A 24,054-nucleotide genomic window follows, 5' to 3' on the forward strand; every position below is an offset into this window, starting at 1 on the left:
TGGTCATGGTCAATGTTTACCATTTCAGTGGATAAAGCTCTTTTTTAAAGTCCAGTTTTCAGTCCCATCAGGTTTTTTGCACATAAAATAGCACACTATTTTATGATCAATATCTAGAGAAAATGTATACTCAAACTGGTACTTTCTGACATTTTAGATCAGGGGTCAGCAAACTTTTTCAGCAGGGGGCCTCAGACCTTGTGGGGGGCCGGACTATTTTTTTTGGGGGGGGGGGAATGAACGAATTCCTATGCCCCACAAATAACCCAGAGATGCATTTTAAATAAAAGGACACATTCTACTCATGTAAAAACATGCTGATTCCCGGGCCGGATTTAGAAGGCGATTGGGCCGCATCCGGCCCCCGGGCCTTAGTTTGGGGACCCTGTTTTCGATAAATAAATGTCGCTTACATTTGCTTGATCTGCATGTTCCCATTCCCACCCTTACCAGGAAGATGTTTAGGAGTTTATAGGAGGGAAAGACAAAGGCTTGAAGTGAGCAAAGTGAGATCAAGTTTTCAAATCAAACAACAGCTATCACCATATGGCAGGCAAGCTGTGACTATAGCAACTCATCCTGTAGATCAGGACAATCTCCCATACAATACCATCAGCAGCAAAAAAAAAAAAAGATATATAATTGTGTAGAAAAAGCTGCCTAATATAGTCCAAGTGAAAATTAGAGTCTGCTTGTGCTGTTTTGAAAAGAAGAATCAAGCGCTTAAACAAGCTATAGGCTATTAGCATGTGATGATTCACCTATAGGATAGACAGTGTAATATGCAATTGTAAGCAAACAGAACCATCTGCCTTTGGCTGGGCCAATTTTACCATATATATGTGTGTGTATACCTTGTTGGTGGACTTGGGGAGAGAAAAGGAAAAATATAAGTAGCAAAAATTCCCTAGATCCCCACTATATAAACACATGTAAGTATGTTGACACCTATCAGAACAAGGAACAATACGCTGTACAAAAAAAGTATTTGGTTTTGACTATTCATCCATAGTCCGCATTGTACCAAAACACCGGAAAAATTGAGACACCCAACATGCAAATTCTTAAAACCTACACTTTAGTTTAAGCAACTACTTTTCAGTATCAGTTAAATGCCATTTTCCCCAAACCCAACAGTTTGAGTCTAACCAAGCAAACTGAACTGCTGCTTAAACCTCAACTTTTTCACCCAATTTCACTTTAAAATGCTATCCAACCTGGCAAATCCGCAAGTTTTAACAGCAGTAAACTAAACTAACTCTAGTCCTCACCAAAAAAAAAAAAAAGCTGGCAAGCTATTTTCAATGTTCTTCGGTTGAAATCAGATTTTGGAATGGAAGCCAACGATGTCTTCATAGCTGTAGCGCTGTTCCACAGATTACAGCCAGCCAACCACAAAGAGCAGGATATGCTCATTTGAGATGCCACTGGCTCTCTGCAGCCTCAGGGCCACTGTCAACAACACCCCTGTCCTTCTTCTATATGGTTCCGCACAGGCATGCGCATTAATAAAAGGCTAAAGGAAAAGAATAATTGCTTTGCTTTAAATCATTCCAGGATTTTACATCATCCCAGCTGCCCGTACTCTCTCCACCCACCCTGAAATATCCTGGGACTTCTGTTCATTGCAGAAACCATTGCGGTTGTCGCTGGGTCTAATTCCGATTTCTAGCTGGTACAATCCAGGATAAAATCTGCTGAACTTCTACCAGTAGTTAACTGCAGTCTTCAGGGAACTGTTGATACATTCAAAGATTGTTTCAAGTCCAGCAGGGTCCAAGCAAAGGCATCAATGGCCTCACCTGCACATAAAGCCAAGCCATGGTTTACAACTCTGTGCATGAGCTGTAATGAGCTGAAGCAAAGCCTTGAGCTTGCATGCTCCCCCTTCCCCTCTCCTCCTCCCTGAGCTTGTTCCCTTCATCTCAGCTTGGTTGTTTGGACCAGGGATCATATCACAAATGCCAAACAAAACAAGCCAACTTCAACATGGGGAACGTTTAACAAACCATGGGTTTGTTTAACAAGAGTTCGCGATAAACCAAGATTCTGGCAAAGCTTCAGAAAAAATGAAAATAAACACTGCCCAAATCGTCCCTACATGTTGCTACAGCAGCCTCTGTTACTGGGGTGGGGGTTGTTTGCTACCCTAGGCAAATTAAAAATTAGGTGATCCACAATGAGTGTTATTGTATACCGAGCAGAATATTAGCACATTTTTGGGCCCTGATCCTTAGCACCAGCTCTACTTGACTTTGGATATACGTTTGCATTTGTTATCGTTATTTTATTGTATACGTTTTATTCTGTAACTCACCTTGTTTTACAACAAGGCGACTTTGTCTATAAATTATTTTAAACAAATGAACAATTTATGCATGAATGTGATCAGAGAAACGCCAGGCCACTCATTGCCCTGGTTCAAACACAACACTAAGCCATAGTTTAGTGTAATGTTCATGAGTCTTAGGCTTGTATGCTCCTTCATTCACCTTATCCAAAACAGCTGCAAGGAGATTAGCAGCCCTCCGGGTTAATGGCCAATGTTGGAGTTGCAGTCCAACAATGGGGTGTATGAGGTGTTAGGGGAGGGGTAGTAGCTCTGGTGGGGGACGTGTTGTGATCCTTCTGGGGTAGTTTGTCTATCTTTGGACCCCCCACCCTGCATTCAGCTCTCACCTGCTATCAGGATGCGGCAACAGCCACACTCTGGAAAACAATCTTTGGCTGGCCAGCTAAATCAGGTAAGGGTAGCTGATAGTCTTAAACTCTAAGTGAGTTAGAGACTTCCCCTGTATGCAAAGACAGGCTCCAGCAGATTGAGCAGACAAGTCTAAGGGGTCCAACGGTCAAGAAGGCTGTAGAGAGAAATGAGGGGCAGACGGGGTCGCCCTTCTAAGAGAAGGAAAACTCTGATCCTAAACCTCTGCTGCTGCTTTGTGGGATATATTCGGTAGAAGAAAGGGCTAAGGAGTAAACACTACACAAATCCGGAGTGGAGTCCCTAAGGTGGTTGGGCAGTGTAAGGGGGAGGGCTTATAGGGAACAGCCCCCTCTCATCAGGAGCAGCCCATCTCCCAGCAGTAATGAAAGGGAAGGGTCAGAAGGGGAAAGTCAGGAGACGGAGAGGGAGTGCCAGAGCTCTGCCAACATCCAAGAGCCACTGCTCCTCAGGCAGGAAGAGAGGGAGGGGGAAAGAGAGGAGGGGACTCAGAAGGGTCGGAGACCTCCCCCCCCCCCGATACCAGAATTAAGGAGGAGGAGAAAGGGGAGGAGGTTAGCTGTCCCGCGACTCTTATGTTGGTCAAGGTCGCGAAAAGGGGCAGTGCCGGATTCTGAATCGGACTGATGAGACATGAAACCAGCAGCTCAATTCACTGTAAATTATGTGCACCAATAAAAGTTCCTGAAAGACAAGCATGTGGAGGGTCGTTACTCAAGAGTAGTCGCAAAAACCCTGACAGGCGGCATCTTGTATGTCTCCTCCTGGCAACTTCTGCAGCCAATCTGGTGCCAAACGTATTGCTCTGCTTTCCTTTGGACCACATCAGCGAGGCCAAGAAGTAGGTCTTCTCATCTGGGCAGCCCAGGACTTCCATTCACTTTGCCCAGGCTTGCGCCGTGGGGAGGCCGCTTCGGTGCTGTTAATGGAGCGGTTTGACTTCGCCCCCAGAGGAGCACTGACTACAGATGGGTTACAGGGTAACCCTTACCTGGCAAGCCAGGTAAAACCATGGGGATGAGTAAAGGACAGCACAAAGAGTAACCTTTTCCCAAAAGAAAGAGAAAATACAAGAGGTGGTGAAAGAAAGCACCCCAAAAAACATACAGGAATGGGAGAATGCTACGATTACAAGCCTTACCAAACCACCACAAGTGCTGAAGGAAGCAAAGGAGCCTGGGTAATGGAGCACAGACCCGCTGTAGTAACACGATCTCTCTGTCTGGGTCTGGGCAGAGTTCGGGAGACTCCTCCTCTCACTCATCAGTCGTTCTTCCACTGCAAAGCCTGGAGCCAGGAAGCGGCTGTCCCTCTTGAGCAGCAGGTAGAGCTCCTGAGCAAAAGCTGGTATTCTCAGCAGCACCTCGTCCCCGTCCTCTGAAGAAGGCGACAGAGGCGAGGGAGGGGGCAGCTGAGAAGTAGCGTTAGATCCCTGAGGAAGAGGAGACCAGTGATAGAACTCCTGAGACTCATATTCATCCTCGGAGACCTCGTCCTCTGAGGTCTCCCCTACTGGCTGCAGCTGCCTGTCAGATGAGGAAGGAACTGAGCGGACCTCGCGAGAGCTGCCCACCACCTGAGTGGATGCAGAGGTTGCACTAAGATTGCTGCTATTGTTCCCACAGTTTCCATCAGTGCTGCAGCTGCCTCCTGCACCGCTGCCTCCATTGGGTTCCTGCTGGCCCCTGCTCCATAGTGCCGGGTAGACAATCTCCCACTCCTCGGAGTCTCCCAAAGGTTGCAGACCTGCACAGGGGGGGAAAGATAGGCTGAGGTTTAATGCCGGAACCGCTCCCTAACTTTAACAGTTGTCACAAATGATAGATCAATACTGGAGCCAGACTTAAGATATGTCAGTTTCATTTCAATGCTTCAACTACACTTGGGGTGGGGAAGAGCTAGCTATCCATATTCTATTAGTCTCCAATTGCATACCAAGGCCCCGTGACCCACGTTCCCCTGGTGGATAAATAAAACACACAAACAAGCAGATTTGGGTTTATGGATTCAAATAGGCCACAACTTTATTGGTTACAAGGGACCCAGGTGGTGCTGTGGGCTAAACCACTGAGCCTAGGGCTTGCTGATCAGAAGGTCAGTGGTTCAAATCCCTGTGATGGGGTGAGCTCCCGTTGCTTGGTCCCAGCTCCTGCCAACCTAGCAGTTCGAAAGCACATCAAAATGCAAGTAGATAAATAGGAACCACTACAGCGGGAAGGTAAACGGCATTTCCGTGTGCTGCTCTGGTTCGCCAGAAGTGGCTTTGTCATGCTGGCCACATGACCTGGAAGCTATACACCGGCTCCCTTGGCCAATAATGCGAGATTAGTGCGCAACCCCAGAGTCGGTCACGACTGGACCTAATGGTCCCTTTACCTTTACCTTTATTGGTTACAGATGTGAGCAGTTTGGCTTAGGCATTGGGTGAAGCCAGACTATATCTCGACTCCCACCCGTCTGCTGGGAGTCCAACTAAGGGTAAACCACTGATAGGGTGAACCCTAAGACTTACATCAAATAGGAGCACCCCAAGGGGTCCCCGTTGGGGTGTGGCATGTCCCTGGCCCACGTCCGGGCATTGGACAGAATCCACACACCCAGATACCTTTAGCAGGATACCCTTAATGAGGAGGGGCAGGCGGAGGCTACAACCTCCCCTCCATCTAAACAAGGGCTTACCCAATGTGAAGGATGCAAGAGGACGGCTGCATTGGAGTTTAAATTCCCTGTGGACACGCCCCTCAACGGTGGTGAATGGTTAGTGAAGCCCGCTCCTTGAGCAGCACCCTGCCCAGTGCCAACAGCATGGGGAGGCAACGGCAAGGAGTGCACCAGTCTCCAGCCCTCGGCCAGGTGATAAAGGGCCCGGCTGCAACGCTGGCCACCAAATAAGGTAAGCGGACTTCCCATCAACCCCAGTCAACATAATGACATAATGGTCCAGAATGATGGGAGTTTATATATGCTGGAAGCTGTCCAGAGTGGCTGGGGCAACCCAGTCAGATGGGTGGGGTACAAATAAATTATCATCATCATTATTATTAGTGTTTTTGCAAACAAACCTCAAAGTGGTTTACAAAAAAGCAAAACAATAAAATCGAGAAAAAACTACAGCAATCATTAAAACCGTACAAAAAGTAAAAATACTAAAACCGATTGAAATCCACAACTTTCTAAGCATCTGTTTAGGCTCGTCTAAACGTTAAAAGTTTTTAGCAAGCACCAAAAAGAATACAACAGGCAGAGAGTTTTAAAGTGAAGGTGCTGCCACACTAGATGACCAAGTTTTTACAAATGCATGGTAATTCATACAACAAGCTGGAGTCTTACAACATCTGGAGGACCAAAGGTTCTCCATCCTTGGCCAAAACAGTGACACAAATAGAGTTGGATTTGAATGCTGTGTTTTTTCTCTCCCTGTGCTAGGCTGTGCAAGATCCGAGATGATATATCACCTATGTTAAAGAAGGGTGAAAATGCTTAAATTCATACCTGTGTTGAAGACTGTTGCATGTTTTAAAAAATAAAGGACCAGATTCAACTAAGTAGGTGCGCTAGCAGAAGCCAGCACGGGTCCTGCTAGCAGAGTGGACTTTCCCTCCTTTCCTCCCCCCAATCTGGGGGGGGGGTCTTGAGAACCCCCAGATCAAGCAGGGGGAAGAGAGGGGAGATCATTCCATCAGGCAAGTTAAATGCTTGCACTGACAGAATGAATAGAAGAGCCCCATGTTGTATATACTTCCTCTCGAAGTATAAACTGCATCATTTTTAAACTAAATATAACCCAAAGCTTCTTTTCAAATTATAAGGCATTAAATAGGGGTGATATATTATCCATTTTAATAGTTCTGTTTAATATTTCAAGGGGGTGTGGAGTAGTGTCTGATTTTGCTTCTCTCACAAACTCACTAGGTGGCCTCAGGCAGGCCACCTTCTCTCAGTCACTTCTCCCCGTCTGCAGCACGATGATAATAATTTCCTCTAATTATGAACCTGGGTGGTTAAGTGCTATCAGTACGGTTTGGAACTGGGCCACCTGAAAAGAAAGTTGTGGTAATTTAATACCTGGGGGATGTGCAGAAGTATATACATTTGTAGCTTAAAAGAAAATGTCAATTTAAAAAAAGTTCTTTCTTTAAAAAAAATGAAAGAAAGAAAAAACCTTCAGACGGATCTGCATCTTCCAGGGCTTTTCTACTGTTGGAGGAAAAACAGAAACTGGAAGTAGGATGGAGACTGTGGTTGAAGGGAGAGGAAAAAGTTCTTTCCCAGGGATGGATCCCGGTGGGTTGGAAATTCAGCCGTACCTTGGAAGTCAAATGGAATCCGTTCCGGAAGTCCATTCAACTTCCAAAACGTTCAAAAACCAAAGCGCAGCTTCTGATTGGCTGCAGGAAGCTCCTGCAGCCAGTCAGAAGCCATGGAAGCCCCATCAAACGTTCGGCTTCCCAAAATCGTTTGAAAACCGGAACACTCACTTCCAGGTTTTGATTGTTTGGGAGCCAATATGTTCAGGAACCAAGGCGTTCAAGATCAAAGGTACGACTATATATCACAACATTTTGTTGCGGGCATTGTTGTTGTTGGCATACATCGGTCTCAAGAGACATTTTGTCGCTGGCCCCGCTTATAATACTAACCATTACATCGTAAGAATGACACTGGGAATCGGTATGAGCCTCTCTCAGCCCTACCTGGAGATGTTAGGGGTTGAACTGGGAAACTTCCACATGTATTCCACAGCCCCCCTCCATCACTTCTGACACTATTGCATTTCAGGTGTTAACACATGGTTATTATTCACATCTTACAGAAACAGAATACAAACTGGACACCGTACAAAGAGGTGCAGAACGCGATTCGTCAAGTCTTCTCACATTTCACATAGTGGCATGTGCCGTATTCTAGAAGTCCGGAGTACAGCAAAATTACTATACAGGAACAAGCCAGATTCAACGCTCAGCAGTCCGCCCCCGGGCTCCTCTACAATATGGATATTTTTTTACACACAATAAGGAAAGTGCTATCTGGCATGTTCTTCTACTCATGCAAAAGCCTTACAAAACAACAGACCTCGCTGCACAGGAAATAGCTGTGAAGCATTCTGCAGTTAGCTTAGGTGAAGCAGGCAATGTACTGTACAGAGAAACAGAGTTTCCTTGCAACTGACTACCTAGTCTTGTTCATCAAAGGAAACAATGCTACAGAAGTAACTCAATTTATTAAATGTTGACCATTAATGCTTGGAGTTGATCCATATGAGAGAAAGACAATAAAGCGTGCTCTTGTCTCAGGGGAATATGTGTTCTGCCTTTTGAACCCAGAGAGAGTTAAGGAGGCATTGGGACAGAGGAAGAGATAGGAATTAACTTGGCCAGTTGCAATTGCCAAATACTGTATGTTGCATGCATTGTGTGAAAATACAGTATATGGTATAAACCACGAACATATATATCGTTTCTACTTTTTAATGTGTTCTTTTGCAGCACAGTGTCTAGAGACCTAAACTTCACAGATCTCCTTCTAGGTAATGAGAACACATAGATCCCTCCTAGGGAATGAAAGCTCACAGTTTGAATGTTATATAAGACACATTTTGGAAAAACGTTTGTAGGAGGACACATTCTCGTAAACTATGCCAAACCAAGATACTGTCTTAGGGTGTGTATCAGAGAGTGCATCTCTGCAAAGAAGGCAGAGAATGAATTCCCTCCTGTTTCATACATGCTAGTAAAGGAAGCACTTAATTTGAGTGGCGGCTTAACTTTCAGTCTTATACTGCCAACAATGAGAAAGCGTTTGCATGGCTGACTGGAGAGCTGTCCGACTCTGAACATGTGCAGAGTGCTGTATTCTTCACATCCACACCTGGCGCTGTGCATTTGGTGAGGGGACGGGCCAAGGCATTCCAGGCAACCTGGAGCCCGATAACTCACAGAGATATTGGTGCAACACGAGAATCTTCCTGTGCAGAAGTTTGCGCTCGCCCAGGATCCTCAAATCCAGATCTTTTATCTAGCAGAGCTGGCAAATCTATCCACACACCTACTTCGTGCCCCACGGCTCCCTGTCCCTTTCTCCGCCCAGTCCAGCATTTGGACACCTCTGGAAAGAATAAGTGTGTCCGTTTATTAAACAGACAAGATTTGAAAAGAAGAAAATTGAGAAGGCGTGCTGGGCTGGGGGGTGGGGAGAGAGTAGGGCTGGCATATGTTCGGATTTCCCCGGCCACTACCGGGATTTCAAAAATTACGGGGGGGGGGGTCCGAAACGCGGGGGTTTGTCCTGGATCTTAGGCAAGCCACATTTTTTTGCCTCAATATTTTGGGGTCTTCCTAAAAAAGCTCCACAACTTTCGGGGAGTCCTGCTTTGTTTTTGTTTAACTTTTTGAAATATGGCAACCCTAGAAGAGAGAGAGAGAAAATGCTGAAATTACCTGAAGCGATCCCATTTGACAGGAAGCACAGCTGATAAAAGAGGCAACAAAGACGGCTCAGTCGCATCCCTCGTCTCTCCTCCATCCACGGAGGAGAAGTGACCGGATCACCTCCCTCGTCTCCCGGTGGCGGGTGTTTTTCTTTTCGTTTTGTTTCGTTTTTGGAGAGCGCTTGGCCGCCGATCGCCTCCGAGGGCTTCTTCGCGCCCCGACGTGGAGCTGGCCAAGCCGGAGGGAAAATGAGAGAGAGAGCGCGGGCTTAGCAGCAGCAGCAGCAGCTCCGCGGCGGCTAAAGCGGAGCAGCAGCAGCAGCAGCAGCGCGCTCCGGTTCCCAGGAGGAGGCGCTGGGGGTGACCTGCTTTGCAGAAAGGCGGCAAAAAAGAAAAGGAGCCCGAGCGGCAGCGGCAGCAGCGGAGAGGTGGTGTCACCGCACACGCCCGCACAAAGCGCGCGCCCGGTCCCGCGCGCGCCCGCCCACCCCCGGCCCGATCCGCACCTCCGGCGAGCCGCGGAGAGAGCTCTCCCTGGGTGGCAAGTGGGCGGAGGACTGAAACCGACGCGCGGGCTCCCCCGAACTCCGGGCGCTCGCCTGCCGCCGATTGGCTACGGGCGGCGCTCCGATTTGCATGCCGGCCCCGCCTCTTTCGCGCACGTGCGTTCGCGGACCGCGGGGCAGGTAGGTCTGCGGTGGGTCCCGCCAAAGAAAGTAGGGGGGGGCGTTTAGTGGACACTGCTGCAGAATGAATGAATGAATGAATCCTTATTTGCGCCATTGGCCATAGCAATAAAACAACAATATGACATACTGTACAGTACAAAGAACAGAAATAAAAAGTCAATCATATAAAACAGGCATGTCCAACAGGTAGATCGTGATCTACCAGTAGATCACTGGACGTCTGCGGTAGATCACCGGTAGATCAGTGGCTCCCCCCAAAGAAGCTAAAAAACTTTGGCTCCCCTAAAAAAAGCTCAACATCTTTGCCCTGCACCCCTAAAACGACCTGAACCACCAGACAGGGCTTTCCTTCCTAAAAGAAGGCTCAATGTCACTTTCCTCTTCCCTAAAGAAGCTCAACAACGTTTACTTGAACCCCCCCAAAACAGGGCTTTCCTTCCTAAAAAACAACAACTTAACAACTTTGACCTGAACCCCCAAAAAGGGTGTAGATCACTGCCAGTTTTTAACTCTGTGAGTAGATCGCAGTCTCTTGGAAGTTGGCCACCCCTGATATAAAATACATTTTACGGTTTTGAATCAATAGTCAAATAGTGGATCTTATTCTGATTGCCCCAGCTAAAAACCTTGCAACCTTTGCTGTCACCTGCTCATCTTGATGTGCCAAGAGAAAGGACACTGTGGCAGTGGCTGGGTGACCCGGAATGGACAATAAAAGAGGGGTGATAATCTCATTCCTCAAGTCTTTAAAACAGAGTGCAAGCCAGAAGGGCATGCGCCACCGATTCGGTACTTCCATCTCCACAGGGACGTATGTGTTTTTCGTAACTGCTGCAGAAGTCAAAGCGCGGGGGCAAAAGCATCTCATGATTCTCCCCCCTTTCCCTTGGAAGGAACCAAGATAACGGGATGATTGGATGCAGGAGGCTTCGCATGCCTGCCACCCGGAGAAGCGGAGCAGCAACCTTGGCACCCTGGCGCTGATACACATGTGTGCGTGCTAGGATGGTGTGGCAAAGCCCCCCCCCCAAAAAAACCTCTGTTGCGTCCACAGCTCCTGTTCCTTATCAACAATGCTTGCATGCATGCAGTATTCTCTCAAGGGGGTGGAGAGGGGGATACAGAAAAAAGGGAGCCTCTTGGGTTTGCTGATCTTCTCAGGCTTGCTGAGCCTCTTGGGCTTGCTGATCGGAAGGTCACCAGTTCGAATCCATGCAACAGGGTGAGCTCCCAGCTCTGTCCCAGCTTCTGCTAGCCTTGCAGTTCGAAAGCACGCTGGTGCAAGTAGATAAATGGGTACCTACCGCTGCGGTGGGAAGGTAAACAGCATTTCCATGTGCTCTGGCTTCCATCATGGTGTTCTGTTGCATTCAGTCCTGCTGACCACACAACCCAGAAAAGCTGTCTGCCTGAAAGCGAGATGAGCACCACACCCCATAGTTGAATTTGACTGGACTTCACCATCCAGGGGTCCTTTACCTTTACCTTTTTACACTAGGTCCATTTTTTACATAAACCTATACATATGCATTTGTGCATGACTGGACCTGGTCAAGTGATCTGTTCTCCTTTGCAGTGCACACATAGGTCACATGAATAGGGCCTACACCTGCATGCAAATGTATACGAATAAACTTTGGTTCATGCTAATGAAGTACATATATATGTTTACATGGGGAGTATCTTCCATTAAACAAAGTGGGGCCTGCTTCCTATAAAGCATGCATAAAATTGTGCTCCACCACCTTGATGTAAAGAATCCCTTTACATTCTACTACAATACATTTTTATGGCTATACATACAGAGAGGAAGCACTGTTTATATATATATATATATATATATATATATATATATATATATATATATATATATAAACTTGTCTTGTCCAGGGTGTATTTTGACTCTTTGTGGAAACCATATATGACTCGGCCTCCCTGAGTCTAGAAATGATTAAGTGGCTGGTGATATCTAGATCAGATTTAAAACACGCACACACACAACCTTGTTCTGTTTAACTGATTTCTATATTAAAGGCAGTTATTGCACTTTCAAAGGGAGACATGGATGGCTAGTTTAGATGGCTAGTAATTTATTATTACAAAAATATATCATAAAAGGTATTAAAAAGGGTTGACAAATAAATACCCAACCTTGCTCCTAATTAAAGTAATAAGAATATTTTTTAAAAAATACATGTTTAGGCACCAAGATGTAAAATGTTGCTTGAGGCTCAGCCTCTGATCTCCATGTTCAAGAACCACTTAAAATACACAGCAAGGATGTGTTATATCAAGCATAATAGCTCTAAACAATATTCATTAAGTGGGGGGGGATACCTTAATGCATTTCCCCAGACATAATTAAATATCATCACCTTTATAATAATAATAATAATTTTTAAAGGGCAACTGCAAGGAAAGTCCTTGCAACTAAGACAATGATAATGATATAGGGCTGCCGTATGTCTGGAATAAGGCAAGCAGATACAGTGTCCAGGTGGAAATCGTTGAAAGGTCTAGGAAAATCCGGACGCATGGCAACCCATGTCGGAAGTTTAGTTTTTGGCGAATTTCCTTCAACAACTTTGGCCCAAAAAAGCAAAGTTTTTGAAATATGGCAACCCTTTGATAATATGCATAGTCTTAATAAGACTGGGAAGTGACACTTTGTCTCCTCCACTTTTCTTCCTAAGGCTGCAACCCTATAGCCATACACCTGGCAGCAGGCTATAGGGTTTGCTTTTAAAAAACCAGCCCTAAGCCTTTAGAGGGAGGCCCTCACAAGAACCAAGCGGCCGTGGGCAGTGTGAGTTGTGCTGAATGCTAATCCCACCCCACAGGAACAGGCAAAACCGTGCTGCAAAACAGTTCCTGCAAAAACAGTGAAAGGGGCACAGTTACATGAAACCTTTCATTCCCTCAGCCCCTGGCTCCAAGACAAAAGTATTCTCCGAAAAGAACGCTTGGCTCTGCTTTATAAAATCATAAAATCAGCCCGCCCAAAAAAACAGCTGGTAATGGGAATGCATACAAGAAAGAAACCATACAGAGATATCCCAGAAGAGCCTTCTAAATTGAGGTCGGGCATAACTGAAGAATGCCTTCCATTTAAATTGTTACTTTTTGCACAAGCAAGTCATATGTTGAGGCAAATCTTCACAAAGGTGAACAGGCCTGTGCAAAGTAGCTCACAGATCCATCAAGGTTTGTCTTATTCATGGCTTTAGAGCTACTAATAGGGTTTCTACTGAGAATAGGTAAACCTCCAGATCAGAATGTGAGAAGGATGTTCCAGACAGTAATGTGTGTGTTTTTCAACTGAAACGCCGCCACGTTTTCGTGAATTAAATTTCATTTCATGTTTCCTATTTTATTGTTTTAACAGCAGGTATAAAAATACAAAGGAATTAATCTAAGTTTTCTTTTGAGGAATGGATGTTATTAAACAGGGCTCCCACTGACTTCATTAGTTTTTAACAAAGAAGCTGACCATAGCATCCCACTGGCCGATAGGGATGCTGACAGTTGTCACTCTAATTAAAAAATGAATTCAGAGAGGTGGTGAGTCACAATGGGTTGTTGTTGGTTTTTTGCTCTGATCAGTGACAGGGAATGAGAATTCCCCACATTCTATACATATTTTTTTTAAAAAAATATTTAGATTGTGGGTGCATTTTATTTATATACAATGTCTAGTAATTTTAAATCAAAACAGTGATAGGACGGGAAGGGTCTTGCTTACTGGTACTTAACAGGCCCATCAAAACTGCAACATTATTGCTGGGTTTTGTCTCAAAAGTATTTGTCTCAAAAGAAATAGCAAGATAGCACAGCTTTGTATTTGTAAAAGCTGGGGGAAGGAGGAAAACAGTGTCCTGAGTCATGACAAACTCTGGTGACATTCATAAACACGATATACACAGCAAAAGCAGAGACTCTTGCTATTGTTTCTTTTTCCCTTTGAAACTTCATTTCAACCTGCGTCCAGCAAGAGCTCCCACTCAATCCCTCTCTAAAAAAACAACCTCCCACCTGTACTTGTGTGCATTCATTTTGCATGTACAGAGGATTGATTAAGGCCTCCCTTGCTTTCAACATCTCAAGGTGCCTTTGCAAGTGCAGCTAATGTACCTGCGTTACACCCTGCTTTTTGATATATTCACTCATGTCCTGCAGGAAGTTACTCGATGCTGTGTAAACTAAATGCTAAAGAGATTATTGACGGGCATTTGTGAACTCACAAATCTTCTTCCTGAGAGGTTAGACAACATTGCATCGAGCAAATGTTATCCCACACTTTACTGTCACTTTGCTTGTCAGAAAAAGCCCAGCAAGATTGTTGCACAACAGCTCCAGATGAACTTTAATTGCACAACCTGAATTTGCCAGTATACAACTGAATTCCATCCAAAAACAGCAACAGTCTGTAATAGCACCCATAGTAATACCAACAAGCCTAACTTCATACATCTCAGTATCTTTTTGGCACAGCCAGTATGAATAAGTATGAATATGCCCCTGCATGTGACTCAGAGCTTCCTCTTTTGGTGTGTGCATCGGAACACCCGCCCAACTCTCCCTACTTTTAGGGCTTGCACGCTTGACCTTGCTATGCAGTCGTGTGTCATCTGTCGTTGGGACAGGGGCACGGCAGGAATTTTTCCCACTTGGCTGATTGGCTGGTGCCACTTGGGTTTCGCCTGCTGCGTAGCAACTTGCAAGGTTGCGGATAGGCTCTGGGTCAGGTGACAGGGATGGGGGAACGCTCTCGCCATCCCTATGTGAAGGGTATTCAGTTAAAGGAATCCAGGGACTCAATGATTTGGTCAACCTGAGAGGGGTTGTGCCCATGCCTGAGTCCAGGGGGACATCTGGGTGGTGGACACAGCATGTCCCCGGCTTTCCGCCTACCTGGGTGTTCACCCTAGGCTGACCTATGCTGGTGCCCTGGGTCAGCGCTTCCTGCAACGGTGCAGGGAGCTATTCGAACCAGAAGCTATGCAACCACTCACTTGCTGTAATCAATAAAGTTGTGGTCTCAATTCTGCCAAAAACCAAACCAAAATTTGAGTCTTCTCTGAATTTATTTATAGGGGGAGGTTTAAATGTCTAAACGCGCAACCTGAATTTGCCAGTATACAACTGAATTCCATCAAAAAACAGCAACAGTCTTTAATAATGCCCATAGTAATACCAACAAGACTAACTTTATACATCTCAATATCTTGTTTTTGTATGAATATGAATGAGTATGAATAAGCACAATTTGGATCTAGTATCATCTGTTTACATGAGATTCCGTTTTTAAAATTATTATTTTTTCCATCCCCACTGACTACAGTACTTTTGTTGTTAATTACTTGAGCATATGTTGTATGCCCCTTGAGAGTTAGTTAGCATTAAGATATATTGGTTTCACAGTGTCAAAATATAGCGAAAGTATGCCAGATCAATAGAAGAAATTTTGCCTGTTTGAATTATTCTTGCTACTTTAGGACAACATATCATATGTCTGCTCAGATTAGAAACAGAAGTGCATGCCTTCTGGTTCCTAGAAAACCTTGGGAATAAATAAGCCATGCAAAATTCAAGTTGAACTGCATGCTTTTTAAGAATTTGGGCAAATGTAAATAGAAAGCATTTGTTATCCTTTTGAAAGTAGAATTGTTTCTTCATTCTATAGAAATGTGCGCTCTCTTTCCGTCGATCTGAACAGTTAATCTCATTGCCAGCTAACTCAGTTTAGACTGTAATACTATACTGCTACTAACATGCTCAAAGTAGAGGCTTATACAAAGTGTATGCATTCAAGACCACTTCAAGAAGTTTTCTTTAGTGGAACTTGCTTTAGAGCAAATCAGACAGTTATAGCTAAATTCAGCAGTGGACTCCTAAAAACCTGTGGGGGAAGGTACAGTGGCTGTCAAAACTATCATGAGCTTAATGCTTCATTTCTAAAGTGGTTGCATTTCTGTTTCATGGTCCTGCAACTGTAAATATGCAGTGTTAAACCTCACGGTAGTGTGACCCTATTACAAGGCTCTGAGGCTTGTGCAATGAAGTTTAAATAACACAGTGGGATTTTCTCTTTGTAAATAACCTATAAGCCATTTCCCAAAGTCATACTGTGAAGTTAATCTAGATCTTTGTGGGTGGTAGATGTGAGTTAAAAGGGGGGGGGCATGCACACACACTGACAGCACACTACTTTTGTTCCCTTGAATTGGGAGTACTGTTTCTTTTATGATACCTCCAGCCTCCTACTGTATAGTCAAATATCTGTGAATGGTGGACCTTTGACTCCGTTCACATCAGTGAGCCAAAAGTTATTCCCATTAAAAAGTTACAAGTTTTTGCACAAGAGGTCTCAGCTGAATTCTTGGATTGTCCCTCTCACTAGCTATTAACATGCTTCTCCTTATTTTAACTCGTTAATTGAGTAGAGCGGTTAGTTCATCCCCCTAACAAAGCCCAGAATCTGGTTTTTGAAAGGTGGCTGTTGCGTAGAAAACTACCAATTAATATTTACAGGAGGCAAAGGACTCCATCCAATTGACCACATGGGTAAGTCATTCTGTAGCTAGCATCGGAAAGGCTCTGTCTCAGGAGCCAGAGCCAGGAGTAGGTCAGCAGTAAAAAAAAACAAAAAAACCCACTGGTGTCCATGAAATTAACTCGTTATTCAAAGAATCAAAACAGCTCGGTCATAGTGGTCACAGCAACCCTTCCCATTAGGTCTTGCCCCAATGAAACAGTTGCAGGATAGAAGGTCTCCCCCTTTCCCACTGCTCTCTAAGGCTCTCCTTCCAGGTCCTTCCACAGCAACCTAAGTCTCCATTGTCTTGTCTATCATTGCTCCACCCTGTTTATTTCTCTGTATGTTCTGGGAGACCAGGGGGGACGGGAACTGGTCGTAGCAGGAGGGGAAGACTCCCTAGATTCCTCAGCAGCCTGCCTCATCTCTGTCTCCTGGCCCCCCTCCTCTCCTGACTTTGAGTCTGGAGTGCTCTCTGCCACAGCCTCTTCCTGCTCACTATACCCTGTTGCCTCTTCAGCTTCTGACACATTCTCCTCTCAGTCTGTTCCCTCTTTGTTTGTTTTAATACTGCTGTATTTTCTATTTTTTGTTACTGTTGTTTGATTTTATCGCTATTTTCATATGACTATTTTATATCGTTTTATACAAACCTCTTAGAGGGTTGGGTGCTGTTGTTGTTGTTGTTGTTGTTGTTGTTGTTGTTAAGCAAAGCATTGTATAAATCTTGTTAAATAAATGAAATCCTGACTGAGGGGCTCGATTCTTGCTTCCAAGATGGTTATTGTTCTTCAGCTCAAAAGCATAAATTATCAAGTGCATAATCGGTGTAGCTATTTAATGGGAAATGGTATAATTGCAAGAGTGAAATTAACTTCCCCAGTAAGAACTACCCTGAGGAGGGCAGGTGAGAAGGTTGAAATAAAACGTTCTAACTGTAGAAACCTGCCTGAGGTTAGTATTTCTGCCAGCACTGACAAAACAAGTTTGATAAATGATCTTAAAACATTTTCTATAAAATTAAAACATGTCACTAAAATAAAAATATTCCTGCTAGCAGTTAATAAATGTCTGTCTGATCAAAGAAAATATAAATGCCTTGTATTATTTTTAGGCAGCTTCCTTTGTTGAACCAATTGCACCACCTTTCAATTGTCCAAACTTTGTATTAAATTACTGCTGTACTCATGTACACGCACCTGAGTTCAAAACATAGGTCACATTGAATACAAACGGTACACAGGTGAAGTATTTGCCTCACTTCTCCTTTGCGGAGTCTTGCAAATGAGCTGATTCTGCCCTCCTCCCCCAAACACTTCTGTATTGGGAAGGGAAATGCTTCAGATGATGTTTAGTGTGTCTTTTCCATGTGCGTATCTTCACTAAGAAGTAATATAAGGAGAAGCCCAAAATTAGCGACTGGAGTAAGGGCATCTTTAATTAAATGGAGTCGTACAGTAAGCCAACTTAAAGTGCTGTTACATTGCATGCCATAGGATTTTGCCATCACTCTGCAAAGAGGAGGAAGAGGTACGATAGAACCAAAAAGTTGGAAGAGACACCTTGGATCATCGAGTCCAATTCCCTGTAATGCAGCAATATGCAGCTGTACGGCGATCAAACCTCTGACCTTGGCATTATCAGCACCATGCTTTAACTAACTAAGCTGCGCATTTCTATAAATTATTTCTAAAGCTGTATACATTACCTTGGTTCTCAAACTTAAGCCGTTCCGGGAGTCCGTTCGACTCCCGAAACCATTCGAAAACCACAGCACGGCTTCTAATTGGCTGCAGGAGTATCCTGCAGTCAAGCGGAAGCCGCATCAGACATTCGGCTTCCAAAAAATGTTCACAAACCGGAACACTTACTTCTGGGTTTGCGGCGTTTGGAAGCCAAAATGTATGAGTACAAAGGCATTTAAGAACCAAGGTCTGACCGTAGTGGCTTAAAATGTAGCTAGGGCATTCCTCCCCACCCCACCGCAATTCGGATCAAAGCTTGTTTGGGGGGGAAACAGATCAAAATGCATAAGAAAAAAACAGGATAGATATAGATTGTCTATTCTCCAAACGGTGCTTTTCAAACCAGCAGTGAGAGCACACCGGTTGCCGAATAATCAAGCGGGTGTGCACAGCCTAAGTCTCTGGTAGCATTTTTCAACTTGGGGCAAAATGGAAACAATTTGGTTTGTTGGCTCCACATCAAGAAGTTCCTGTTTCTGCCTTAAAATCTCTGCCCTCTGGCTACATGGAGCTAGGTAAGAATGAAGGCACAGAAGATAGACTTCAATTAGATGAAAGATTGAGCATCAGCTAGAAAGGCCCAGGTTGACAAGAGTAAACTGTAATTATGTAGATCCAAAGTTAGGAAGCGTCAATTAACAGGGTGCTAACAGGCATTAGTGCTCTAGATTAATTAGTTAATGTTAGCAAAGGGCTCTTGAAGATGGAAAGTGTTGCAAGCTAAGTAGTATAATCACAAATCAGAATGATTCCCCTAAAGGAACATAAGCACTGGTTTTCTCAAACTGCTCCTATAAAGAGCCATCATTTCTGCATATTTTCTTCAAAATCTCCACATTTTGGGATGTGGGGAAGAATGCATTATCCTTTCTTTTCCACCACCTGAAATATAATGTGAAAACTAAGCAAGTGAGGCACGAGTTCCATAACCAGTCTAACAAATGCACAATATCCTGGACCAATAATACCTAGAGTAGTAAAAATATTTTCCACTGGTGGCTTATATTAAGTTTTTATGAGTAAAGAAAAACATACATTCTGAAGTGTGGTAGATATGTTTCGTTCCACCACAAAGCCTTGCACACACACAATTCTGTTCTTCAAACCACCTAGGTTTCAAAACTAGCCCTTTTCCCAATGAGTAGTCAGTTCTCATATTCTGTACTTATTAAAGTTTTATTCAATTGCTTTGCTTTAAAAAAAATGCAAGCTGCATTGTCAGGATGTGCTTTTTAGGTGGGGTGGAAATAAAACAAATAGCTGTTCTCAATGATCAATCCCTGTTCATCCATGCTGAGTAAGGTCCCAACTTCAGATTCCTCCTGGAGGAACCTGGAGAAGACACTTCCTGGCTGACTCTCACAATTTTGGAACTTTATTTCTCGCCTGCCCTGAATTCATCTCCTTGATCCTGTCCCATCTGAACTTCAGCTGCTGCTTTTAGAACTTGACCTCTTACCTGGCTTGGACTGCACAACCTACTCCTGGACCTTATGACCTTGGATGTTGCATATGGGACTGTTGGCAATAGTGGGCTGAACTACTTGCCCTATCAGAATGATAGCCAGCTTCCACCATATTTTAAAAATTGACCGTTTCAGGCCCAATCCATGCAAAACACTGTGGAGTCCTGAGGCAGAGCAGGTAGTTAGGGGAGCTGAGAAGACAAAGTCATTTCCAAGTCTTCTTGGGTTTTGTATTCTCTTGTTGGGTCTTGCTTCCTCCTGGTGGTATGCCATGATTGGCTGCAGACTGAGTTGAAATTTTCACCTCTCTTGAATGGGGCGGGACAGTGACCTAGGGCTCTCCAGTAATATTGGCGAGTGTGTCTTAACTTACAGCACTTCTTTTGTAGACATGACATGCTGCTATCATTGATGAGACTAACATCTGAGCGAGTTCCTCTGCTCTGTTACCAAACCTCCAATTTCGATTGGAGGAAGTATGTGTGGAGGAACATTGACAGCAACATGGTGGTGTTAAACAATAGCAGACATTTAAGTAGAGCAAGCAGGGATGGAGGCACAAACAGGATTATAGAGTTCTAGTTACAGGTAGGTAGCTGTGTTGGTCTGACGTAGTCGAAACAAAACAAAAAAATCCTTCCATCAGCACCTTAGAGACCAACTAAGTTTGTCATTGGTATGAGCTTTTATATAGAGGTTTGACTAGAGCAGGTGGAGGAGGAGACTGAGGGAGAAAGTGGTGTTTTAAAACAAGGTTTCAATGCAGCAAGAAGAGAGTTGGGAATGGAACTGTTGTGGCATCTTATTGGTGTTAGCTTCTGTGCTGTACCCATCTCTGCTATTTCTCATTGTTAGAGGTTTTGCTTTTAAAAAACAACAACACAAGAACAACAACCCTCCCTTCCCAATCTGTTCAGACCTCTCCCACCACTTTCTGATCTCTGTGTCCTTCCATTCCAGCTCCCATCCCAAGGCCATTGTGCAGACTTCTTTCTCTTATGCTCCTTTACTCCACTCTGACTTCATACAAATCCCAGTTCCTGGAGAGTGATTCCAACTCCCCCAATGGGAGCTGCATGGTGACACACTTACATTTTTATTATATAGTAACATTTTTATTATATAGTAAGATATAAATTGTTAACAAAAACAAATGATAAAAAGTGAACACTTTCTTCTGACATCAGGTCTTTGGGGATTCCTTATTTGTTTGTTTTGATCCCTGTTATCAGTTTAATGCTCACTGGAAGGACAGATCCTGAAGCTGAGGCTCCAATACTTTGGCCACCTTATGAGAAGAGAAGACTCCCTGGAAAAGACCCTGATGTTGGGAAAGATTGAGGGCACAAGGAGTAGGGGACAACAGAGCACGAGATGGTTGGATAGTGTTCTCGAAGCTACCAACATGAGTCTGATCAAACTGCGGGAGGCAGTGGAAGACAGGAGTGCCTAGCGTGCTCTGGTCCATGGGGTCACGAAGAGTTGGACACGACTAAAAGACTAAATAACAACAACAATCAGTTTAATTCTATTTGTTTGAACAGCATGGATTGTATTTAACTGATTTTAGGTGTTTTTATTCTTGATTGTAAACTATTTTAAGGATTGGCATGCTTATTTATGGTATGATAAGGTCAAAGTTCATAGAGGTTTTAAATGCCATATTATAAGGAAATCACTGTTTAATGTTTGGGCCAGATACAAAGATCTTTTAGAAAGGAAAACACCCAGGTGGATTTCACCTCTAGAGGCAAAAGTAAATAAAAAGTTGAATATGGAGGCCAAGTGGTTGACATATAAGGATATATTGATAGAAGAAAATGATCAGATCAAGATAAAATCATATGATCAGTTGAAAAATCAATTGAGTGATTGGTTACAATATTATCAGATAAATGAAATGTATAAAATGGATAAGAAAATTGGTTTTCAAAGCGAAAAATCAAAACTGGAAACAGAATTGATAGAGCCAAAACTTAAAAATCTCTCAAGAATGTGTAATTTATTGTTGGAGTGGCACACTAAAGATGAACAAACAAAATCAGTAATGATTGAGTGGGCAAAAGATTTAAGACACAATATTATGATGGAAGATTGGGAAAGGTTATGGAAAAGTAATATGAAGTTTACTGCCTGTAATGTGTTAAAGAGTACGATAAGGTTGTATATTGTCTCCCTGCTTATTTAACATATGCAGAATTCATCATGCGAAAGGCTGGACTAGATGAATCCCAAGCCGGAATTAAGATTGCCGGAAGAAATATCAACAACCTCAGATATGCAGATGACACAACATTGATGGCAGAAAGTGAGGAGGAATTAAAGAACCTTTTAATGAGGGTGAAAGAGGAGAGCGCAAAATATGGTCTGAAGCTCAACATCAAAAAAACCAAGATCATGGCCACTGGTCCCATCACCTCCTGGCAAATAGAAGGGGAAGAAATGGAGGCAGTGAGAGGTTTTACTTTCATGTGGGTTCCTTGATCACTGCAGATGGTGACAGCAGTCACGAAATTAAAAGACGCCTGCTTCTTGGGAGAAAAGCAATGACAAACCTAGACAGCGTCTTAAAAAGCAGAGACATCACCTTGCCGACAAAGGTCCGTATAGTTAAAGCTATGGTTTTCCCAGTAGCGATGTATGGAAGTGAGAGCTGGACCATAAAGAAGGTTGATCGCCGAAGAATTGATGCTTTTGAATTATGGTGCTGGAGGAGACTCTTGAGAGTCCCATGGACTGCAAGAAGATCAAACCTATCCATTCTTAAGGAAATCAGCCCTGAGTGCTCACTGGAAGGACAGATCATGAAGCTGAGGCTACAATACTTTGGCCACCTCATGAGAAGAGAAGAATCCTTGGAAAAGACCCTGATGTTGGGAAAGATTGAGGGCACTAGGAGAAGGGGACGACAGAGGACGAGATGGTTGGACAGTGTTCTCGAAGCTACGAACATGAGTTTGACCAAACTGCGGGAGGCAGTGCAAGACAGGAGTGCCTGGCGTGCTATGGTCCATGGGGTCACGAAGAGTCGGACACGACTAAATGACTAAACAACAACAACAACAATGTGTTAAAAGAAAATTTGTATAAGATGATGTATAGATGGTATCTTACGCCAGTGAAACTGGCGAGGATATATCACAAAAAGGATAATACATGCTGGAAATGTAAAGAATCGGAAGGGACCTTTCAATGTGGTGGACTTGTCCCCGAGTAAAGAGCTTCTGGGATAAGATTTATAATGAGTTGAAGAAAGTGTTCAAAAACACGTTTGTTAAGAAACCAGAAGCCTTTTTACTTGGAATCACAAGGAAAGAATTGCCAAAGAAAGATGTTACTTTTTTTCTGTATGCCACAGCAGCAGCTAAGATTGTATTAGCAAGGAACTGGAAATCCGAAGATATACCTACAGTGGACGACTGGCAGATGAAGCTGATAGAATTCATGGAACTGTCTGAACTGACTGGGAGAATCCGAGACCGGGGAGAGGAGTCGGTGGAAGAAGATTGGAAGAAATTTAAGATTTATTTGGAGAAGAAATATAAGGTTAAAAATGGACAATAAAGGAAGTGGAAGTATAAGGAGGTTGAAGAAGCATTTAGATATATGAAGGATGAAATAAGATTAAATGTAAAATAGGTATTATGATTTCTAGATCCAAATGATATTTTGAAATATTGGAAATCTATGGTAAAATTGGATCAAGAATAATATTTATAATGAGTAATTTAGAAGAAGAATGGATTTAAGAATAAGAGAGTGCTAAATTGGTTATAAATAGAAACGTGGAAGGGGGGAAGGAGGAGGTCAATAGAGTGAAGAAATTTTACTTGAGCAATATATTGTTAAGTAAACTAAAGTTTGTTGTTATGTTTGCTCAAATGTGAATAAGTATTTGGTATTTTTTGGTTTTTCTTTTTTCCCTTTTTCTTTCTTAATTTTTTGTATTCTTTTGTCTTTTTGCATTTGATATAAAACCAATAAAATATTTTTTAAAAAAAAGTAAACTATTTTAAGGGAGTGGTAAAGTAGTGTATAAGTTTAAATATAAGTAAAATAGCACCCCAAATTACAAGTCAAAGCAATAGTTTCCTGCAATCTGATAATCTTAACAGATGTTTCATATTAAACTATTCCTTCTTAAAGAACTGCTTCAGTATCTGCAACAGGGCTTTTAAAATAATAAATAAATAAATAGCTATACAACTTTAGATTGTAAGAAAAATAAAACTATGCCAAAAACCTGACAAAAACATTTGTATAAGCTTAAATGCCTACCTAGCTCACCCCCTGTTTTGTTTCTGACTCAGATCAGGTTACCTTTTCTGCTACTGTAGAAATTGATGGAACCGTTTTCTTTTAGAATTGCATGGTATTTTTATAGCTAAATACGGACCTAATTCCTGCAGAGTTTGAGGCCAAAATAAAAACAATTTGATTTCAGTGTCTTTCAATATTCCCAAATTCCTG

At 43.3% G+C, this 24,054-nt stretch overlaps 1 protein-coding gene across 3 annotated transcripts in view; it reads right to left on the reverse strand.

The window, feature by feature from the left end:
- The window catches only part of ADAMTS19 (ADAM metallopeptidase with thrombospondin type 1 motif 19), a 120,075-nt gene extending 110,386 nt beyond the window's left edge, over nt 1-9,689 (reverse strand). For all 3 annotated transcript variants that reach the window (XM_035099895.2, XM_060280126.1, XM_035099894.2), the window contains exons 1-2: nt 9,160-9,689; nt 3,864-4,468 (exon numbers count right to left, since the gene is read on the reverse strand). In XM_035099895.2, the coding sequence (XP_034955786.2) occupies nt 3,864-4,468; nt 9,160-9,244 (690 nt within the window). In that variant the 5' untranslated portion in view covers nt 9,245-9,689. The remainder of the gene's footprint in view (nt 1-3,863; nt 4,469-9,159) is intronic.
- Between the last annotated feature and the right edge of the window lie 14,365 nt (nt 9,690-24,054).

Source organism: Zootoca vivipara, chromosome 11 (assembly GCF_963506605.1).
Source record: "Zootoca vivipara chromosome 11, rZooViv1.1, whole genome shotgun sequence".
NCBI lineage: Eukaryota > Metazoa > Chordata > Lepidosauria > Squamata > Lacertidae > Zootoca > Zootoca vivipara.